This window comes from Bombina bombina, chromosome 6 (assembly GCF_027579735.1).
Source record: "Bombina bombina isolate aBomBom1 chromosome 6, aBomBom1.pri, whole genome shotgun sequence".
NCBI lineage: Eukaryota > Metazoa > Chordata > Amphibia > Anura > Bombinatoridae > Bombina > Bombina bombina.
In genome coordinates this window covers 720900285-720920130 of record NC_069504.1, presented here as the reverse complement: position 1 = coordinate 720920130, position 19846 = coordinate 720900285, and the positions used below count along the sequence as shown (strand labels likewise).

The 19846-nt window shown below is 38.3% G+C and overlaps 1 protein-coding gene across 1 annotated transcript in view; it reads right to left on the bottom strand.

The window, feature by feature from the left end:
* OLFM2 (olfactomedin 2) overlaps window positions 1-19510 on the bottom strand; it is a 576857-nt gene extending 557347 nt beyond the window's left edge. The window contains exon 1 of the mRNA XM_053717919.1: window positions 19409-19510. Coding sequence (XP_053573894.1) covers window positions 19409-19465 — 57 coding nt within the window. The 5' untranslated portion in view covers window positions 19466-19510. The remainder of the gene's footprint in view (window positions 1-19408) is intronic.
* Window positions 19511-19846: the final 336 nt, after the last annotated feature.

Sequence of the window (19846 nt, the reverse complement as noted above, 5' to 3'; positions counted from 1 at the left end):
ACTCCCTAATTAACCCCTTCACTGCTAGCCATAATACACGTGTGAAGCACAGCAGGATTTAGCGGCCTTCTAATTACCAGAAAGCAACGCCAAAGTCATATATGTCTGCTATTTCTGAACAAAGGGGATCCCAGACAAGCATTTACAGCCATTTGTGCCATAATTGCACAAGCTGTTTGTAAATGATTTCAGTGAGAAACCTAAAATTGTGAAAAATTTTAAGTTTTTTTTTAATTTGATCGCATTTGGCGGTGAAATGGTGGCATGAAATATACCAAAATGTGCCTAGATAAATACTTGGGGTTGTCTACTACACTACACTAAAGCTAAAATTAACCCTACAAGCTCCCTAAAAGCTCCCTAATTAACCCCTTAACTGCTGGGCATAATACACTTGTGGTGCGCAGTGGCATTTAGCGGCCTTCTAATTACCAAAAAGCAACGCCAAAGCCATATATGTCTGCTATTTCTGAACAAAGGGGATCCCAGAGAAGAATTTACAACCATTTATGCCATAATTGCACAAGTTGTTTGTAAATAATTTCAGTGAGAAACCGAAAGTTTGTGAAACAATTTGTGAAAAAGTGAACGATTTTTTGGATTTGATCGCATTTGGCGGTGAAATGGTGGTATGAAATATACCAAAATTGGCCTAGATCAATACTTTGGGATGTCTACTAAAAAAAAATATATACATGTCAAGGGATATTCAGGGATTCCTGAAAGATATTAGTGTTCTAATGTAACTAGCGCTAATTTTGGAAAAAAATGGTTTGGAAATAGCAAAGTGCTACTTGTATTTATGGCCCTATAACTTGCAAAAAAAGCAAAGAACATGTAAACATTGGGTATTTCTAAACTCAGGACAAAATTTAGAAACTATTTAGCATGGGTGTTTTTTGGTGGTTTTAGATATGTAACAGATTTTGGGGGTCAAAGTTAGAAAAAGTGTGTTTTTTTCAATTTTTCCTCATATTTTATCATTTTTTTTATAGTAAATTATAAGATATGATGAAAATAATGGTATCTTTAGAAAGTCCATTTAATGGCGAGAAAAACGGTATATAATATGTGTGGCTACAGTAATTGAGTAAGAAGAGAATTACAGCTAAACACAAACACTGCAAAAATGTAAAAATAGCCTTGGTCCCAAACGGACAGAAAATGGAAAAGTGCTGTGGTCATTAAGGGGTTAAGGATTGAAACAGTTTGGAATGTTCTCTTTTAAAAATACATTTAAAGGGACATTCCAGCCAAAATTGGAATCAAAATGAATGCATTTCAGTTAATTTCTGGTAATGACACATTTTGTTAATTGCTGACATGATTACAAGCCTCACTGGTGCTTTGAGCAGCTCCAGCATTTAAAATGCTTTTATACAGAGAATATCTAGCTATACTCTGCACGTGCAGAGAAAAATGCTAGCACTCAAACAGTGATATATTTTACTAGAAACATTTTAGCCATTACATGTATATTGCAAATATGTTTCTATTCAAAGATTTAATTAATCTATGTGCATTTAAATTTTGACCAGATAATCCCTTTAATGTTTCATGCTAAAAGGACTTAAAAAAATTAGATTGTAATATTAAATGCTTAATTTTATGTAGTAAAAATAAACTTTGCAATATAATAATTAATAATTAATTAATGTGTCATTTTTCCTGTAATTTTATTCTGAAAATAGAGGGTTTACAACTTCCTGTTGGAATTGCATACCCCAGATTTAACACTGCAATATTCCACACAGTGATTGGCTGCAAAACCTAGTGACATATTTATAGCTTTCCCTAATTAGCTTCAGCTGGGAAGGAAACCTAGAATTCAACATGGCAGAACCCATTGATTTATTGACTCTAATATTTTACAATTATATTTTCAATAGTTAAGCAAGTAATATAATTTTAAATAATACTGTATATATTATTATGCTGCTACTAATTATGTTCTTGTATCTTACATTTTTCTTTAATACTTACTAACAATTAAAGAATTGTAATATATTTTCAGGGAAGCTTTACATGAATCCTCTTTGCTTTGATACAAAAGTTCTTTAGAACTAAAACTATGACAATTATTTCCATTCAAACACTCAATAAAAGTCATGTTTGGGCAAAATGATTGCAATGATTTGAAATTGAATGGATAGGAAGCAAAAAAAAAATCCTGAACAAAAAGAAATAGAAAAAAATATAAATATTCTTATCCCCTAGTCAGACAGTTATATTGCTATCCCCCAAAAATGTCCTTACCATCTGGAGATCTCTCTGAAGTTACCAGGTCATCTAAGGCATTGTTTCTCCACCACGGTCGTCAAGTACCCCAACAGGCCAGGTTTTCATTATAGCTGAACCAGTGCACAGGTGAAATAATCAGCTGATGGGTGAGAGCAGGCTATTAACCATGGTTACTGATCAGCTGATTATTTCAGCTGTGGTTCAGCTATAATGAAAACTTGGCCTGTTGGGGTACTTGTACCTTACTTGAAGACCGCGGTTGAGAAACACTGATCTAAGGGATAGAGCATGCTCTGTCTAGTTTATGAACATGATAACAAAATAGCATCATACATGACATTACCTATAAATCATAACCTTTACCTCCTCTTAACCCAGCAAAGCATTAGCTAGAGGAAGGGCAGAACGGTCATATTCACAGAGGCTAGTGCTGCACAAAGGACCATACTTCTCCCACCATACTTGACCCTAAAAGAGACAAGCAAAGCGATATTGGCACCCAGCCACCAAGCCTCTCATAATAATAATTCATCACTTTGTCTAAAACCCAGAAAGGTAAAAAGTTACCAAATAGCATGATAAAAATTCACTGGTCCCTAAATTATGGCAACCATAGATATGTGTCTTGTGTTCTTATTATGTCTTACTATAAAGTAATGCGTGTAGTTTTATCACTGCCTTATATTAGCTATTATTATTTTAAGAATATAATACAAACTGGTACACTGACCAATTTGTTACTGGATATTTTTTTAAACAAATTTGATTCATGAAATTCCTGTTTTTTTTTCCAAACTCACAATTTGTTTACTTTTCAGAGAGTGTTGAACTGTTTTCCATCCATCCAGTTCCCTATCTCGTTATTTGATACATCAGTGACTTCACAAATCAACTAAAATAGTTTCACGTGGTTAAGTCATCAGGGAAACACTGTCAGTTTTAGGGGCTGAGGTAGTTAACAAGATGTTTTCTATATGGACAGATATTTTTTATGTACCTTAGCCAGTAATCAATGACTTTTATTGACTTAAGGCATGCTGGCTTGCATAAGCTTTCAAGACAATGGAGATTTTTTTTTATTCTTCTGACAGATATCACAACCTACTGAGGCTAATGTTTTCTTTGGGATCAATATGGAAATAAACATTTTTCTTTTACTTTCTGCTAATTTAAAGGGGGAAGTGAATGTTCACAATTATTACACTGCTTTTTAAATAAAGCTTATTCATTATTATGAAAATGCCCAAAGAGCTCCTAAGTATAAATTTTACAACCCAATTTTACTCACTGCCCCAGCCTACCTATGGTCCGTAGCTTCTTTCCAAATCTCATGCAGCACACAGCACAGCCAATCACTGTTTGTGAGACTAATAGAAAGTATCCTGGTGCTTCTTCTTCAGCAGCTGTTTTTTATGCTGATCAAACTTGTCATTTAAGAGTATTGTTAGTTACAATACAAGTCTTAAAATGACCGGGTACATTTAACAAAGGTTGAGCGGACATAACAAGCTGTAGCGAATCGTGTCTACTCGACCTACGCTGTCGGCATTTAAAGGGACAGTCTAGGCCAAAATAAACTTTCATGATTCAGATAGAGCATGTCATTTTAAACATTTTTTCAATTTACTTTTATCACCAATTTTGCTTTGTTCTCTTGGTATTCTTAGTTGAAAGCTTAACCTAGGAGGTTCATATGCTAATTTCTTAGACATTGAAGGCCACCTCTTTTCAGAATGCATTTTAACAGTTTTTCACCACTAGAGGGTGTGAGTTCACATATTTCATATAGATAACACTGTGCTCGTGCATGTGAAGTTATCTGGGAGCAGGCACTGATTGGCTAGACTGCAAGTCTGTCAAAAGAACTGAAACAAAGGGGCAGTTTGCAGAGGCTTAGATACAAGATAATCACAGAGGTTAAAAGTATATTATTATAACTGTGTTGGTTATGCAAAACTGGGGAATGGGTAATAAAGGGATTATCCATCTTTTAAAACAATAAAAATTCTGGTGTAGACTGCCCCTTTAACATTGCACAAGAATTTCTGTTGAAATGCTTGTGCAATGCTGACTCTGCTCAACGGCGACTAATCGGCCGCTAGCAGAGGCCGTCAATGCAGGGGCCGTCAATCATCCCGATCACCGATGATTTCAGTCCGCCACCTACAACCGCTGCATTTTAGGCAGACCTGAAACGATAGGGCTCTGAAGCAGCATCCACTGCTTAATAAATGGAGCCCAATACGCGCATCTACTCTTTTTTTTATCTTTTTTATAAATTCTTAAAGTGACAACAGTGTTTATGGTGTAAAGGGACAATAAACATCCATAATTATGATAGTGCACTAGAAATAATTCTGTATCTATGGAATATAAATATTAGAAACAAAGTATTTCTTTTAGACACTTGTTCGCACCGTTTTTCTTACTAACCCAGTATACATTTAAAAATGTCATATGAGCAGTATTCAAATTTTTTTATTAAAAACTAAATAAAAAATGTGTGAACATTGAAGATGTACTGGGCTCAATTTATGAAGACACAGCCTTAGGGCCCAAACGTTACAGCTGCTACTTAGCCTCTCCACCGCCTGAATGGTGATGGAGTGAAATCATCTGCATCATATCTGGTCTGAATGGTGATGGAGTGAAATCATCTGCATCATATCTGGTCTGAATGGTGATGGAGTGAAATCATCTGCATCATATCTGGTCTGAATGGTGATGGAGTGAAATCATCTGCATCATATCTGGTCTGGATAATTGACACGCTTTGCTTTCACACAGTTGGTTGCACAAGAGCATGGGGCGTGGCTGTAATGCCGGGATAGGAACATTGATCGGGTTGAATTGCGGCGATGTCTGTCCTCCTCCTCAGAGCAGGCAAACAGGTTATGGAGCATCGGTCTTTAGACTGGTGTTTCTGGGGAGTCTGAAGGCTTGCCAGAAACACGGGCCATACGGAGCTTGATAGATAGGCCCCAGAGTGTACAATTTTAAATAACTTTCCAATTTACTTCTATTACCTAATTTGCTTTGCTGTTTTGGTATCCATTGTTGAAAAGCATACTTAGGTAGGCTCGGGATGCCAATGCACTATTGGGAGCTAGCTGTTGATTGGTGGCTGCACATATATGCATCCTGTCATTGATTCCTTAGCAGGGTCAACTTTAACATTTGTGGGGCCCTGGGAAGATACATTTAAGGGACCCCTCAGCCAGTGCCTTTATTCCACTCCCCAGTATGCTCTGCCTCTTGTATGGCCCACCCTTGTGCCAACATTAAGTGATACCTATATAAAGAATAACACAAAATATTAGACCCCTTGATACCATAAACACTTCTCATAATCTATTCAACATATACATTGCACCATTTCAGAACCTTACCGCTGACATTGTAGTGCACCGCAAAGAGTGGGGCCCTGGGTGGGCTCCCCTCTCACCCTGCCCAAAAGGCAGCCCTGCTCACTGGATCTGTTCATTAGCTCCCATTAGTGCATTGTGGTTCCTTTAACAAAGGATAGCAAAATAATGATGCAAATTTGATAATAGACTTTAATTGGAAAGTGTTTAAAATTGTATGCTCTATTTGAATCATGAAAGAAAAATGTTGTATTTCATGTCCCTTTAATATAATATTAAAAGTCTTAAAAGCTTAAAGGCCACTAAACAAAGTAGTATAGTATAATCAATAAATTCATAATAAAGAGACAATGCAAAAGTATTTCAAATGGGTAGCAGATTTGTTACTGACATATGCCAGTTAGTTACATCTTCCTTCCTAATGCATCATGTAACAGCCATCAGCCAATCACAAAATGCATATACGTATATCCTGTGAATCTTGTACATGCTCAGTACGAGGCGGTGCCCCAGAAAGTGTGCATATAAAAAGATTGTGCACATTTAGATAATGGAATTTAATTGGAAAGTTGTTTAACATTGTGTGCTCTATCTGAGTGGTGAAAGTATAATTTTGACTTGACTGTCCCTGTAATCAGAGCCGCCATCAGGGGGTGACAGGGGTGACTCCTGCCAGGAGCCCAATGGGCCAGGGGGGCCCCATGAGGCAAAAACTAAAAAATATATATATATTTTACATTTTGGCAGCCACCAGTGGGTAGTACAGCAGAGTGCTAATTGAGCATGGGAAATGTTATTACAAGGAGTAAAGTATTAGCATTTGAGAGGATTCTGAGTGTGCACTAAACCACTATGCACAGTGTGAGACAGACTTGGCACTTTGTTTGTACAGTGTGGGCCTGAGTCAGAAAGCAGATCACTTTCATTTGCAGAGTAGGTAGGACTTATTTAGCAAATGTTTTTTATTTCTTTGTGCAATTTCGGATTGTTACTTTAGTGTGGTAGTAGTTGTATGGTGGGGCCAGTGGTCCATAAAAACAATTTTTTTTAGCAGCAGTGTATTTATGATTATTTCACAATGCTGTAGAAATTCTATATTTAAAATCATGCAGAAATGTTTCCTCCTCAATACACAAATGGTAGGTGCCCTTTTACACAAATGGTAGGTGCCCTTTTGGCAGATATGCATTTTTTTATTTTTAAATATATATATATATATATATATATATATATATATATATATATATATATATATATATATATATATATATATATTTATTTATTTATTTATTTAACAAATGAGTCGCAGTATCCAGAAAAAGAGAGCAGAAGGAGGGACCAGCTATAATAAGCGTCTTACTGATACCTCATACAAATTGAGGTTGAATCATGTGAGTGGTTTGATTTTACTTGAATTGCTGAATATACCTATACACAACAGGCTTCACTAGGGGTGCCTTTCTTGTGCGCTTCTCTACATCTTGTTTTTCCATATATATATATATATATATATATATATATATATATATATATATATATATATATATAACATTCCAGTTTACTGCCCCTTTATGCAAGGACTTTCCAGATGCAAGGAGGCATTTTATCTAAGATTTTTACATCTGCATAAAATGTTATACTCTCATACTAAGATTGCTCAGTGTTTGAAATGAGACAGGTTAACTTAAAACTGTTCAGTTTACACTACAGTTGACTTAATTTTGAAATACATACCAACAAGCTTAAATCCTGCATTTAACCAGATCTAATGGTATGAGTAGCACAGCTTATGGTTCCACCAAGACCATATAGAGTACAGCATTTTCAAAATCCATAAGTACAGCTGACAGATGGGAACATTTGTACACTATATTTGAAGTGGTGCTCTTGGTTGGGGAAAATGGGGAAAAACAAACATATGTCAACCTTTTAAAAGTACTTTTCTTCATCTAGCCATCTACCCAGATCATTAATGTACAATTTTGAATTCACAGAATTATTTTTGTTTGCATATTTACAAAAATTATTCTTTAAAAAGTGATCTTAATTGCTGCAATTTTTTTTTATCATTGATTTAGGGGATGCAAGCTGCATAAATGTTTCCTCCTGTGAGTATTTCTGTGGGTGTCTGTGTTTATGTCTTTGTGCTTTGGTTTGTGTCTCTATGAGTGTGTATGTATTTTTTTTCTGTGGGTCTCTCTGTGAGGGTGGGTGTGTATGTCTTTGTGCATTTTCTGTGGATGTCTGTGGGGGTGTGTGCATATGTCTTTTAGCTTTTTCTATGGGTGGCTCTGTGAGGGTGTGTGTATGTTTGTCTTTGTGTATTTTCTCTGGATACCTCTGTGAGCGTGGGTGTGTATTTCTATGTTTTCTGTGGATGCCTCTGTGAGGGTGGGTGTGTATGTCTGTGTTTTCTGTGGATGTCTCTGTGAGGGTGTGTGTTTTCTGTGGGTGTCTCTGTGAGGGCGTGTGTATGTATTTGTGTGTTTTCTGTGGATGTCTCAGTGAGGGTGTGTGTATGTATGTCTTTCTTTGTTTTATGTGGTTGTCTCTATGTGTGTGTATGTATTTGTGTGTTTTCTGTGGGTGTCTCTGTGTGTGTGTGTTTGTCTTTGTGTGTTTTCTGAGGCTGTCTCTGTCAGTGTTTCTTTGGGTGTATGTGCAAGTTTGAGTTTGTGTGTGTGTGTCCATTGTCTTTTCCTTTTTAGGACCTTACTACTGATTATTCACATCTTTCTACAGACTTTGAGACTAACAAGACCTTTCCGAAAGTCACCAATCCACCATTTAACCTTTAAATTATTGTTTAGGCAGTTCAGGGCCCTTCCTTTCAGCCACTGCATGCTGTTGTCATCATTTAGTTGGCATCTTCCTTTACAAAAAGATAATCAGAACTCCATATTTTTTTTTTAAAATCTCCTCTTTTTTTTTTTACAAAACTGTAGTTTACCTCATTACTTGTCAGGTCAATGTAAACAAGTGCTGAGTGTCTGTTTGGGTGTCTGTGTCTGAGTGTCTTTCTTTGCGTGTCTGCTAGAGTGTCTATATGTGAATCCTTATGTGTGAATGTGTGTGTGTTTAAGTGTATGAGTATGCCTGTGTGTGTGTGTGTATGTTACTACCTTAACAACATTTCCAAGTTTAAATAGACACTTAAGTGCATATACGTTTTAGTCACTTGGTCAAAATTTCACATGTCAAAGGAGGGGGGGGGGGGGCCCTGATCAATGGTTAAGTCAGGGGCCCCAAAATTTCTAGTGGCGGCCCTGCCTGTAATGTTTCACTGTTTAGTGATTTAATATATATTATGTTTGAAACTGTGCTGCTAATATAATGATAATATAATAAGTGTCTAAGCACACCTGAGGAAATATTGCTATTTCTCCTACATTGGTGTATCCGGTCCACGGCTTCATCCTTACTTGTGGGATATTCTCAATCCCTACAGGAAGTGGCAAAGAGAGCACACAGCAGAGCTGTCCATATAGCTCCCCTCAGGCTCCGCCCCCCCAGTCATTCTCTTTGCCACTCTAACTAGTAGCATCTCCACAGGGGTGGTAAAGAGTATGTGGTGTTTAGTTGTAGTTTTTTATTCTTCTATCAAGAGTTTATTATTTTAAAATAGTGCCGGCTTGTACTATTTACTCTGCAGCAGAAAGTGATGAAGATTTCTGCCGAGAGGAATATGATTTTAGCACCAGTAACTAAAATCCAATGCTGTTCCCACGCAGGACTGTTGAAACCAGAGAACTTCAGTTGGGGGGAACAGTTTGCAGGCTTAACTGCTTCAGGTATGATCAGTCATTTTTCTAACAAGACCTAGTAATGCTAGAAGACTGTCAGCAATCCCCTCTGGGATAGGTAAGCCATTTTTCTCAGACTCTGTATAAAATGATGTCTTATATTAAGGGCTCTATGCTGGTTGACACTATTGTGGGCTAAATCGATTGCTTTTTAGCATGTTTTCACTATAAATAAGGTGTTTTTTCAGACTTTAAAACACTTTTGGGGTTTTATTTTGTGCCTGGCACTTATTTGGACACCTATTCTAGTCAGAAAGGCCCCTCCACTCTGGAATGAAGAGGGAGGAGGCCTCATTTTCAGGCCTCAATTGCACAGTTGTTTTGCTTAGGCAGTTCATGCAGCTTCACGTGGGGAGTCCAGAGGCATCAGAAAAGACTCCAGAGAGGCTTATTTCCTACTAAAATAATCCCTAATGAAGTTAAAGGCCACAGTGGAAGCTGTGACATAGTACTGTAGTGTTTTAAACAGGTTAATTGCTGTTATTAGCTCAGGTTTGGGCATTAAGGGGTTAATTGGTCTGAAAATTTGTGTGCAATCATTTCAAAGCATTAAGACACTGTGGTGAAAATTTCATTAAAATCGGATGTTTATTTAATGGTTTTTTTATGTTTTAGTAATAAAGTGTGCACTTTTATTATTTAAAGACACAGTAACGTTTTTGTCAAAAATAATTTTTATTCCATTGAAGATTTGTTTAAGTCTGTCAAACATGTCTGACCCTTCAGATAACCTATGTTCTGTATGTTCAAAGGCCAAGGTGGTTCCCCCATTAAATTTATGTATGAAGTGTGCCATAGCGTCCAAACAGCTTAAGGACCATACAATCACGCTTAAAGATATAGCCCAAGATGATTCTTTAGCTGAAGGTAGTGAGGATAGCACACTATCCTCTCCTTCTGTGTCAACAACAGCTATGCCCGCACAAGCGATGCCCAGTACATCTAGCGCGCCAATTGCTATTACTATGCAACAGTTAGCAGCAGTAATGGATAATTCTCTCGCAGCATTTTTATCCAAACTGCCAGCTTTTCCTAGGAAGCGTGATTGCTCAGTTTTAAATACAGAAAATGAGCAAGCAGAAGCAGAGGATGATTTATCTGTAGTGCCCTCACATCAATCTGACTTGGCGGTGAGGGAGGGCCTGTCTGAGGGAGAAATTTCTGACACAGGAAAAGTTTCTCAGCAGGCAGAGCCTGATACCATAGCATTTAAATGTAAGCTTGAACACCTCCGCGCTCTACTTAAGGAGGTCCTAGCTACTCTTGATGATTGTGACCCTTTGGTGGTCCCAGAAAAATTGTGTAAAATGGATAAATTCTTAGAGGTCCCAGTACACACTGATGCGTTTCCGATACCTAAGAGGGTGGCGGATATAGTGAATAAGGAGTGGGAGAAGCCAGGTGTACCTTTTGTTCCCCCTCCTATATTTAAGAAAATGTACCCCATTGTTGACCCCAGAAGGGACGCGTGGCAGACAGTCCCTAAGGTAGAGGGGGCAGTTTCAACGCTAGCTAAGCGCACAACTATACCAATAGAAGACCGTTGCGCTTTCAAAGATCCTATGGATAAAAAATTAGAAGGTTTACTTAAGAAAATTTTTGTTCAACAAGGTTTTCTTCTTCAACCAATTTCTTGCATTATTCCTGTAACCACTGCAGCTGCTTTTTGGTTTGAGGAATTAGAAAACTCGCTTCAGAAGGAGACTTCTTATGATGAAGTCATGGATAGAATTCACGCCCTGAAGTTGGCTAATTCTTTCATTACAGATGCCGCTTTTCAGTTAGCTAAATTAGCGGCGAAAAATTCTGGTTTCGCAATAGTGGCGCGTAGGGCGCTTTGGCTAAAATCGTGGTCGGCGGATGTGTCATCCAAAACAAAATTGCTTAATATTCCTTTCAAGGGTAAGACCCTATTCGGGCCAGAGTTGAAAGAAATTATTTCAGATATCACTGGGGGAAAGGGCCATGCCCTTCCACAGGATAGACCTTTCAAAGCTAAAAATAAGTCTAATTTTCGTTCCTTTCGCAATTTCAGGAACGGACCGGCTTCTACCTCTACAGCCACTAGGCAAGAGGGTAACGCACCCCAGCCCAAACCAGCATGGAAACCATTGCAAGGCTGGAACAAGGGTAAACAGGCCAAAAAGCCTGCTTCTGCTACCAAGACAGCATGAAGGGGTAGCCCCCGATCCGGGACCAGATCTAGTAGGGGGCAGACTTTCTCTCTTTGCTCAGGTCTGGGCAAGAGATGTTCCGGACCCCTACACTAGAAATTGTCTCTCAGGGGTATCTTCTAGAATTCAAGGACCTTCCTCCAAGGGGAAGGTTCCACATGTCTCGCTTATCTTTAGACCAGATAAAGAGACAGGCATTCTTACATTGCGTAGAAGACCTTTTAAAAATGGGAGTGATAAACCCAGTTCCAACAGCAGAACAAGGACTGGGATTTTACTCAAACCTGTTTGTAGTTCCCAAAAAGGAAGGAACTTTCAGGCCAATTCTGGATTTAAAGATCCTAAACAAATTCCTCAGCGTTCCATCATTCAAAATGGAAACCATTCGGACAATTTTACCAATGATCCAGGAGGGTCAATATATGACTACCGTGGACTTAAAGGATGCGTACCTGCATATTCCTATCCACAAAGATCACCATCAGTTTCTGAGGTTCGTCTTTCTGGGCAAGCATTACCAGTTCGTGGCTCTTCCCTTCGGATTGGCCACTGCTCCCAGAATTTTCACAAAGGTGCTAGGGTCCCTTCTAGCGGTGCTAAGGCCAAGGGGCATTGCAGTAGCACCTTACCTAGATGACATTTTAATACAGGCGTCGTCCTTTCACAAAGCAAGGGCTCATACGGACATTGTTCTAGCCTTTCTAAGGTCTCACGGGTAGAAGGTGAACATAGAAAAAAAGTTCTCTGTCCCCGTTCACAAGGGTTCCCTTCCTGGGAACAATAATAGACTCGGTAGAAATGAAAATCTTTCTGACAGAGGTCAGGAAATTAAAACTTTTGAACACTTGTCGAGTTCTTCAATCCATTCCTCAACCCTCCATAGCTCAGTGCATGGAGGTAATAGGACTAATGGTTGCAGCAATGGACGTGGTTCCTTTTGCTCGAATTAATTTAAGACCATTGCAACTGTGCATGCTCAAACAATGGAATGAGGATTATGCAGATTTGTCTCCCCAGATTCAGATGGACCAGCAAACCAGAGACTCACTCCTCTGGTGGTTGTCTCAGGATCACCTGTCTCAGGGAATGAGTTTCTGAAGACCGGAGTGGATCATTGTCACGACCGACGCCAGCCTCTTAGGCTGGGGCGCGGTCTGGAAGTCCCTGAAGGCTCAGGGTCTATGGTCTCGGGAAGAATCTCTTCTCCCGATAAACATTTTGGAATTGAGAGCGATATTCAATGTGCTCTAGGCATGGCCTCAACTAGCGGAGGCCAAATTCATCAGATTTCAGTCAGACAACATGACGACTGTAGCGTACATCAATCATCGGGGGGAACAAAGAGTTCTCTGGCGATGAGGGAGGTATCCAAGATCATCAAATGGGCAGAGGATCACTCCTGCCATCTATCAGCAATTCGTCAGACTTTCCATCCGGGGGAGTGGGAACTCCACCCGGAGGTTTTTGCTCAGCTGACCCAGCTATGGGGCATTCCAGATCTGGATCTGATGGCATCACGCCAGAACTCCAAAGTTACACGTTACGGGTCCAGGTCCAGGGATCCCAAGGCGACATTGGTAGATGCCTTAGTAGTGCCTTGGTCGTTCAATCTAGCTTATGTCTTTCCACCGTTTCGACTTCTCCCCCGGCTAGTAGCCAGAATCAAACAGGAGAAGGCTTCGGTAATTCTGATAGCTCCTGCGTAGCCACACAGGACTTGGTATGCAGACCTGGTGAATATGTCATCGGTTCCACCATGGAAGCTGCCTTTGAGGCAGGACCTTCTAATTCAAGGTCCATTCGAACATCCAAACCTAGTTTCTCTGCAACTGACTTCTTGGAGATTGAATGCTTGGTTCTAGCTAAGCGTGGGTTTTCGGAATCAGTTATAGATACTCTGATCCAGGCTAGAAAGCCTGTCACCAGGAAAATTTACCATAAAATATGGCGGAAATATCTTTGCTGGTGCGAATCCAAGGGTTACTCATGGAGTAAGATTAGGATTCCAAGGATACTATCTTTTCTCCAAGAAGGATTGGAGAAAGGTCTGTCAGCTAGTTCTTTAAAGGGACAGATATCTGCTCTGTCTGTTTTGTTACACAAGCGTCTGGCAGCCATGCCAGATATTCAGGCGTTTGTACAGGCTTTAGTCAGAATCAAGCCTGTCTACAGACCTGTGGCTCCTCCATGGAGTCTAAATTTAGTTCTTTCAGTTCTTCAAGGGGTTCCGTTTGAACCTCTACATTCCATAGATATTAAGTTACTATCTTGGAAAGTTTTGTTTTTAGTAGCTATTTCTTCTGCTAGAAGAGTTTCTGAATTGTCTGCTTTGCAGTGTAAGTCACCCTATCTGGTGTTTCATACAGATAAGGTAGTTTTACGTACCAAACCTGGTTTTCTTCCAAAAGTGGTTTCCAATAAGAATATCAACCAGGAAATAGTTGTTCCTTCTCTGTGTCCTAATCCAGTTTCTAACAAGGAACGTCTGTTACACAATCTTGATGTGGCTGAAAAGCATCGTCCGGTTGGCTTATGAGACTGCTGGAAGGCAGCCTCCTGAACGAATTACAGCTCACTCTACTAGAGCTGTGGCTTCCACATGGGCTTTCAAGAATGAGGCTTCTGTTGAACAGATTTGTAAGGCAGCGACTTGGTCTTCACTGCATACGTTTGCCAAATTTTAAAAATTTGATACTTTGCTTCTTCGGAGGCTATTTTTGGGAGAAAGGTTTTGCAAGCAGTGGTGCCTTCCGTTTAGGTTACCTGACTTGTTCCCTCCCTTCATCCGTGTCCTAAAGCTTTGGTATTGGTTCCCACAAGTAAGGATGAAGCCGTGGACCAGATACACCAATGTAGGAGAAAACAGAATTTATGTTTACCTGATAAATTTCTTTCTCCTACGGTGTATCCTGTCCACGGCCCGCACTGGCATTTTGGTCAGGTTTAAATTTATTTTTTGTAAACTACAGTCACCACTGCACCCTATGGTTCTCCTTTTTCTCCTAACCGTCGGTCGAACGACTGGGGGGGCAGAGCCTGAGGGGAGCTATATGGACAGCTCTGCTGTGTGCTCTCTTTGCCACTTCCTGTAGGGATTGAGAATATCCCACAAGTAAGGATGAAGCCGTGGACCGGATACACCGTAGGAGAAAGAAATTTATCAGGTAAACATAAATTCTGGGGTTTTTTTGTACTTACATTTCTTAGTAAACCAAAACATTGTGAAAATGTTGCTTTATCCCATATCTCAAATATAACAGATACATCTCTTTATGTGGTACTTGGGAGGTGGCACTTCAAGAATGGTAACAGTAAAAAAACAGATTAATTTGCAATACCTGAAAAACACTCCTTTTTCAAGCACTATGGGCTGAATTGTACAAAATTCCTCAGTTTGGGTATCCTATGCCCAAAATATATATCCATTTTCTTTAGATAATATGATAATAAAATTCAGACTCTTAATAAGTAGTAAACATTCTTCTTGAAAAAATGTAAAGATCTGAATTATTTTGGTCACTGAAAGAAATACAGTTACATATATTTGTTAGAAAATAATCTGTTGTTGTCTGGTAAAATATTCAGCCTCACTAAGCTCATGCTGTTTCTCTGCGACGGAAAAAATGTAATTACATTGTAAAAAAAAACCCACTATAATTTCACACTGAAGACACATGAATCAGTCATACGCTCAAGCAATTTACCGTCAACCCTGTTCATATGTTAAGTGTGAGAAAAGGGATTATGTGGCGAATAACAAAGGGTTTTACCTACAGCAATTACCATGACCTTGTGAGAACTAGCATTAACCTCGACTTATATAAGTTCAAGTACATAGCAACTACAGGAACATACCATAAGGTCACTTACTTTAAGCTTACATTTATTAAAGGGACATGATACCTAAATGTAAAGCATATGAAAGTAATGCAGCATAGCTGTAAAAAGCTGACTAGAAAATATCACCTGAACATCTCTATGTAAAAAAGGAAGATATTTTACCGTAAATTTCCTAAGTATTCCACACCACTGTAAAGAGACTTTAAGCAGCCAGTCAGGATGCCTGTCCCAGGACTTGCAAGAGAGTGTGCATCTGTCATGTGCAGACACAGTCATGTTATTTTCCTATTCAGTAGTAAGTAAGTTCTATGAAATCTCATGAGATCACAGCAAAGGCAAAGCACTACCTCAGCAGTGCTGATGCTAATTGGCTATTGTTTGTTTGTTTGTTTGTTTTTTCAACTTGCAGCTGGACAGCAGCTGAAGTAAAACTGTTTACACAGCACTTACTCTGGTGAGCTGAAAACATTTTGAGGTAAAATATCTAAATAGAGATGCTCAGGTGATATTTTCTTGTCAGCTTTTTAGCATAATGAGAATTATGTCCCTTTAATCATATTTTTAAACCAGCATTTAGTTATTATAAACCATTAATGTGAAGCAGAATGTTGTATAAAATGTTTAAAATAATTAAAGGGACACAAAACAACTTTTCAATTTAATTATTTTATCAAATTGCTTAATTTCCTTGTTATCCTCGAAGAAGCAACAATACACTACTGGAATCTAGCTGAATACATCTGGTGAACCAATCAGCAGCTAGCTCCCACTGGGGCAATGCTGCTCCTGAGCCTACCTATGTATGCTTTTAAACAAAGGATAAGAAAAGGAACTAAGTGAGTTAGATAACAGAATTAAATTGGAACCTTTTTTACATGTTCTGTCTGGACTTTACTGTCATCCAAAAGGGCATACAAAAGCAAACGTTATGCTCTAATTCATTACAACATATTTGCATTACAGACCTTAGATCACTATGTGTTTTACAACCAATACCTGCAAATGCATTAAGTCCATAGGTAAAATATCATTTTTCAACAACTGAACAATAAGAGGCCAGTGCTTGTTAGCTACATGCAAAGGCCACTCCTCATTGGTTCACCGACCACAATATGATCATAAACTACAATGATTAAGGATGCTGATTGGGATTTTACTAATGTGATTAACCCTCATATATGTTTACAATTTACAGCATGTTATTTTTGTAATATACTGTATTTTTAACTCTTGTAGGGTTGTAACTTGAAACTACTGTGTCCCAGGACAAAGACTAGAAAAGATCTTTGCCCTTTGCTGCTTTTACACAAACACTTTAATTTTAATTTCTATACACCAACAGGCTGGACATTTTCTTGGGAAAGTAAGATATGTCAATAGATAAGTAAGAAATGGAGTTTATCTACATGCACTGGGGGCTGGTGAATTTTAAAGATGATGGGATGCTTGGCCACACCCATTTAATAAAGGCCCACCCCCTCAGGTGGCTCAGTTCATATGAACCAGTGTAATCTATTTGTGCTTTTCTTTAAAAAAATAAAGAATAAAATGGGGCATACATACACACACACACACACAAATATATATATATATATATATATATATATATATATATATATATATATATATATATATATATATATACATGTACATGTACAATTAAGCAGATCAGTTGTCTGAAATATAGGAATTATTGTGACCAAACTGACCACAGATAGGGGATACTTAGCCCAATAGTATGAAAAAACAAAATCTTGAACTTCTTTTTATATGGATGTTAAGTATCATTCCAGGATTTTAATCTGGATTTTGACCACCACATAGGCATTTATTGTAAGTGACTAAATCAATGTCCAGGTGGAGTCACTTATTGCTTTGGTTCCAGCAGATAGCCCAATCTTGGTAATTATGTGTAGGAATAAAATCTTGAACCTATGTTACTATCTCCTGTTGATAACTTATAATAAAATCTAAAACATGGTTGTTATTTTTTTTTCTATTCAAATAAACTTATATTAAAATATACTGCATCAATTGAAAACCATTAAGTTTTATGTAGACAGACAGACAGGCAGACACAGACACAGAGTTACTATAACCTCTAAGAAAACAGGATGAAACCTCAATTCATTTTATGGAAAATATTAAACTGTAACTAAGGCATTAAGTTATAATACACTTTTAGACTCAAACATGCTCTGATATGTTTCGATGCCAGTTACATATCAATCCTTCAAAATGCTTTTAGTGCTGTCACATTGTCGGAGCCAACTGAACATTTGCATAGGGAAACAACTAGAAAAATGTCCTGCTTATTTGGGCTTAATCATTTTTATATCCACATTCTCAATGCATTTAACCACAACTTTGGAGGAAGACAAGGATATATAGTCAAAAACTGTACCACTTCATTGTGAAGTCATTGGTTTTAACTTATCTGCTTTCCTTAAATGTAGCCTTCCACTGTAAAAACAGAATCCAATACTTTACTTATAGTTTATTCAATTGATTTAAAGGGCCTATAGTAAAAAAAAATGGCATGCTGTACTTTATTAGAGAATGTTAGTTGAAGTCTATTCACTTTGCACTACTGTGTGTTGAACCCTTGCAAAGGAGTTAAACACACGGTAGAAGTGCCGCCCTGGACCAGCAGCTGTAGTTGCATATTCGAATTTGTGAGGTTAGCGTTGCTGATTGGATCAGCGATGGTTTCCTCTCGGTACCAGCACTAATTTGTGGGTCCAGAGCTGCAGTTTTACTTAGTGTTTAACCCTTTAGTGTTTTATGACCCTTTAACTGATGTTCAGTTGGGTAGAAAAAAATAAGTGTACACACATTATAAATGTCAAATATGTCATTGTATTCTGGATTTATAGTCAATCACAAAACACAAAAAAATATTTTTTATACTTAAAACATTCATGTATTAAATAATAAACATTTAATTAGGATCATCATTATCACATAGACCCATATGGTTTTCATCAGTTAAATAAAGAAGAGGTTTGGATCTGTGCACCGGCTTGCATTACACTTATCATCAGTATAATCACTGATACCCAGCAGAATGTCAGGCCACCACTTATTAACTATGTACTCAGATGACCATCACTTTTTGTGCTGCAGAAATGACATTCTATGCATCATTACATATGTTAGCAATTATACAATATGCATCATGAATATGTTTGTGCTTAATATGCAAACATGCTAAAAAGCTCATTATCAAGAATACCTAGAATGTATGGCAGACACACATTATACAACAACAAAAATACTATTAATACATAAATCTGCGAGAGGCAAAGAAATATAAGCATATCAAGTATTTGAGTTATGTACAAAATAATTATTGTAGCCCGGCACCGACAATACTTTCACAGATCATAAACTGAGATAATCTTGAAGTGTTGTGTGAAGAGTGATTATGTTGTACTGCACACATCTCTTAACAATTACTACATTACAATTACTAGTTACTAAAACTAAATAATGCATCTCTAATTTGCTGCTATATAGAATTATCTTAACGTGCTACACATATTCATTTCAATGACACCATTCTTACATTAATCTACATCATGTACAGATGGCATTATGATTCAGACTTTTATTTAATAGCAATATTTAACAGTTATCTATCTATCATCTATCTATCTATCTATCTATCTATCTATCCATCTATCTATCTGTGCTTGCTAAATAACAGCTTTGATATATATGATATTCCCATTGCATTGAGTAATGTCAGTGTTCACACAGACACAGCTCTATGTATATATTGATACAGTCACTATGCTCCAGTGTATACACATATGTGTGTACAAACATACACACACCTACCTCCCTTGTCCATCCCCTCCCCAGCTCAGCTCTTTTGTCAATGTCAGCAGCAGCCTCTCCCCCTCCTCGCACAGGCCAGCATCAGCACCACAGTACATGGACAGCCATAGAGCCAAGGGGCTGCCTGTTTCTGTTTGCTTACCTGAGCCATCCTGGCGTGTAACATAAGCAGCAGGAAGATCATGCTGAAGAGATGCATGCTGCGGGGTACAGGGGGGCTCCTCACACCTCCACATAGACCCCCAGGGCTAATCCTGCACTCTTCTACTGCCTCCCTCCACATCCGCCTCTTTCCTGCTCCCTCCCTCCTTCCTCCTGTCTCTGTTTTTTGTCCCTGCCTCTCCCTCCCCTTTATTCTCTCTCTCCACCCTTAATCCCTCACTCTTCTCCCTCCCGTCCTTGGTTTTCCTTTCTTTTCTTTCTCCCTCTGTTTTTTACTCTTCTCTCTCCTATTTTTTTCTCTTCTGCCCCCTCCCTCTGTCTCTCTCTCTTTACATCTCCGCTTTGTCTGTTCTCTCTGCCTTCTCTTCTCTGCCTATTAATCTTCCTGCACACACACAGTTTTTTTTCCCCTATATTT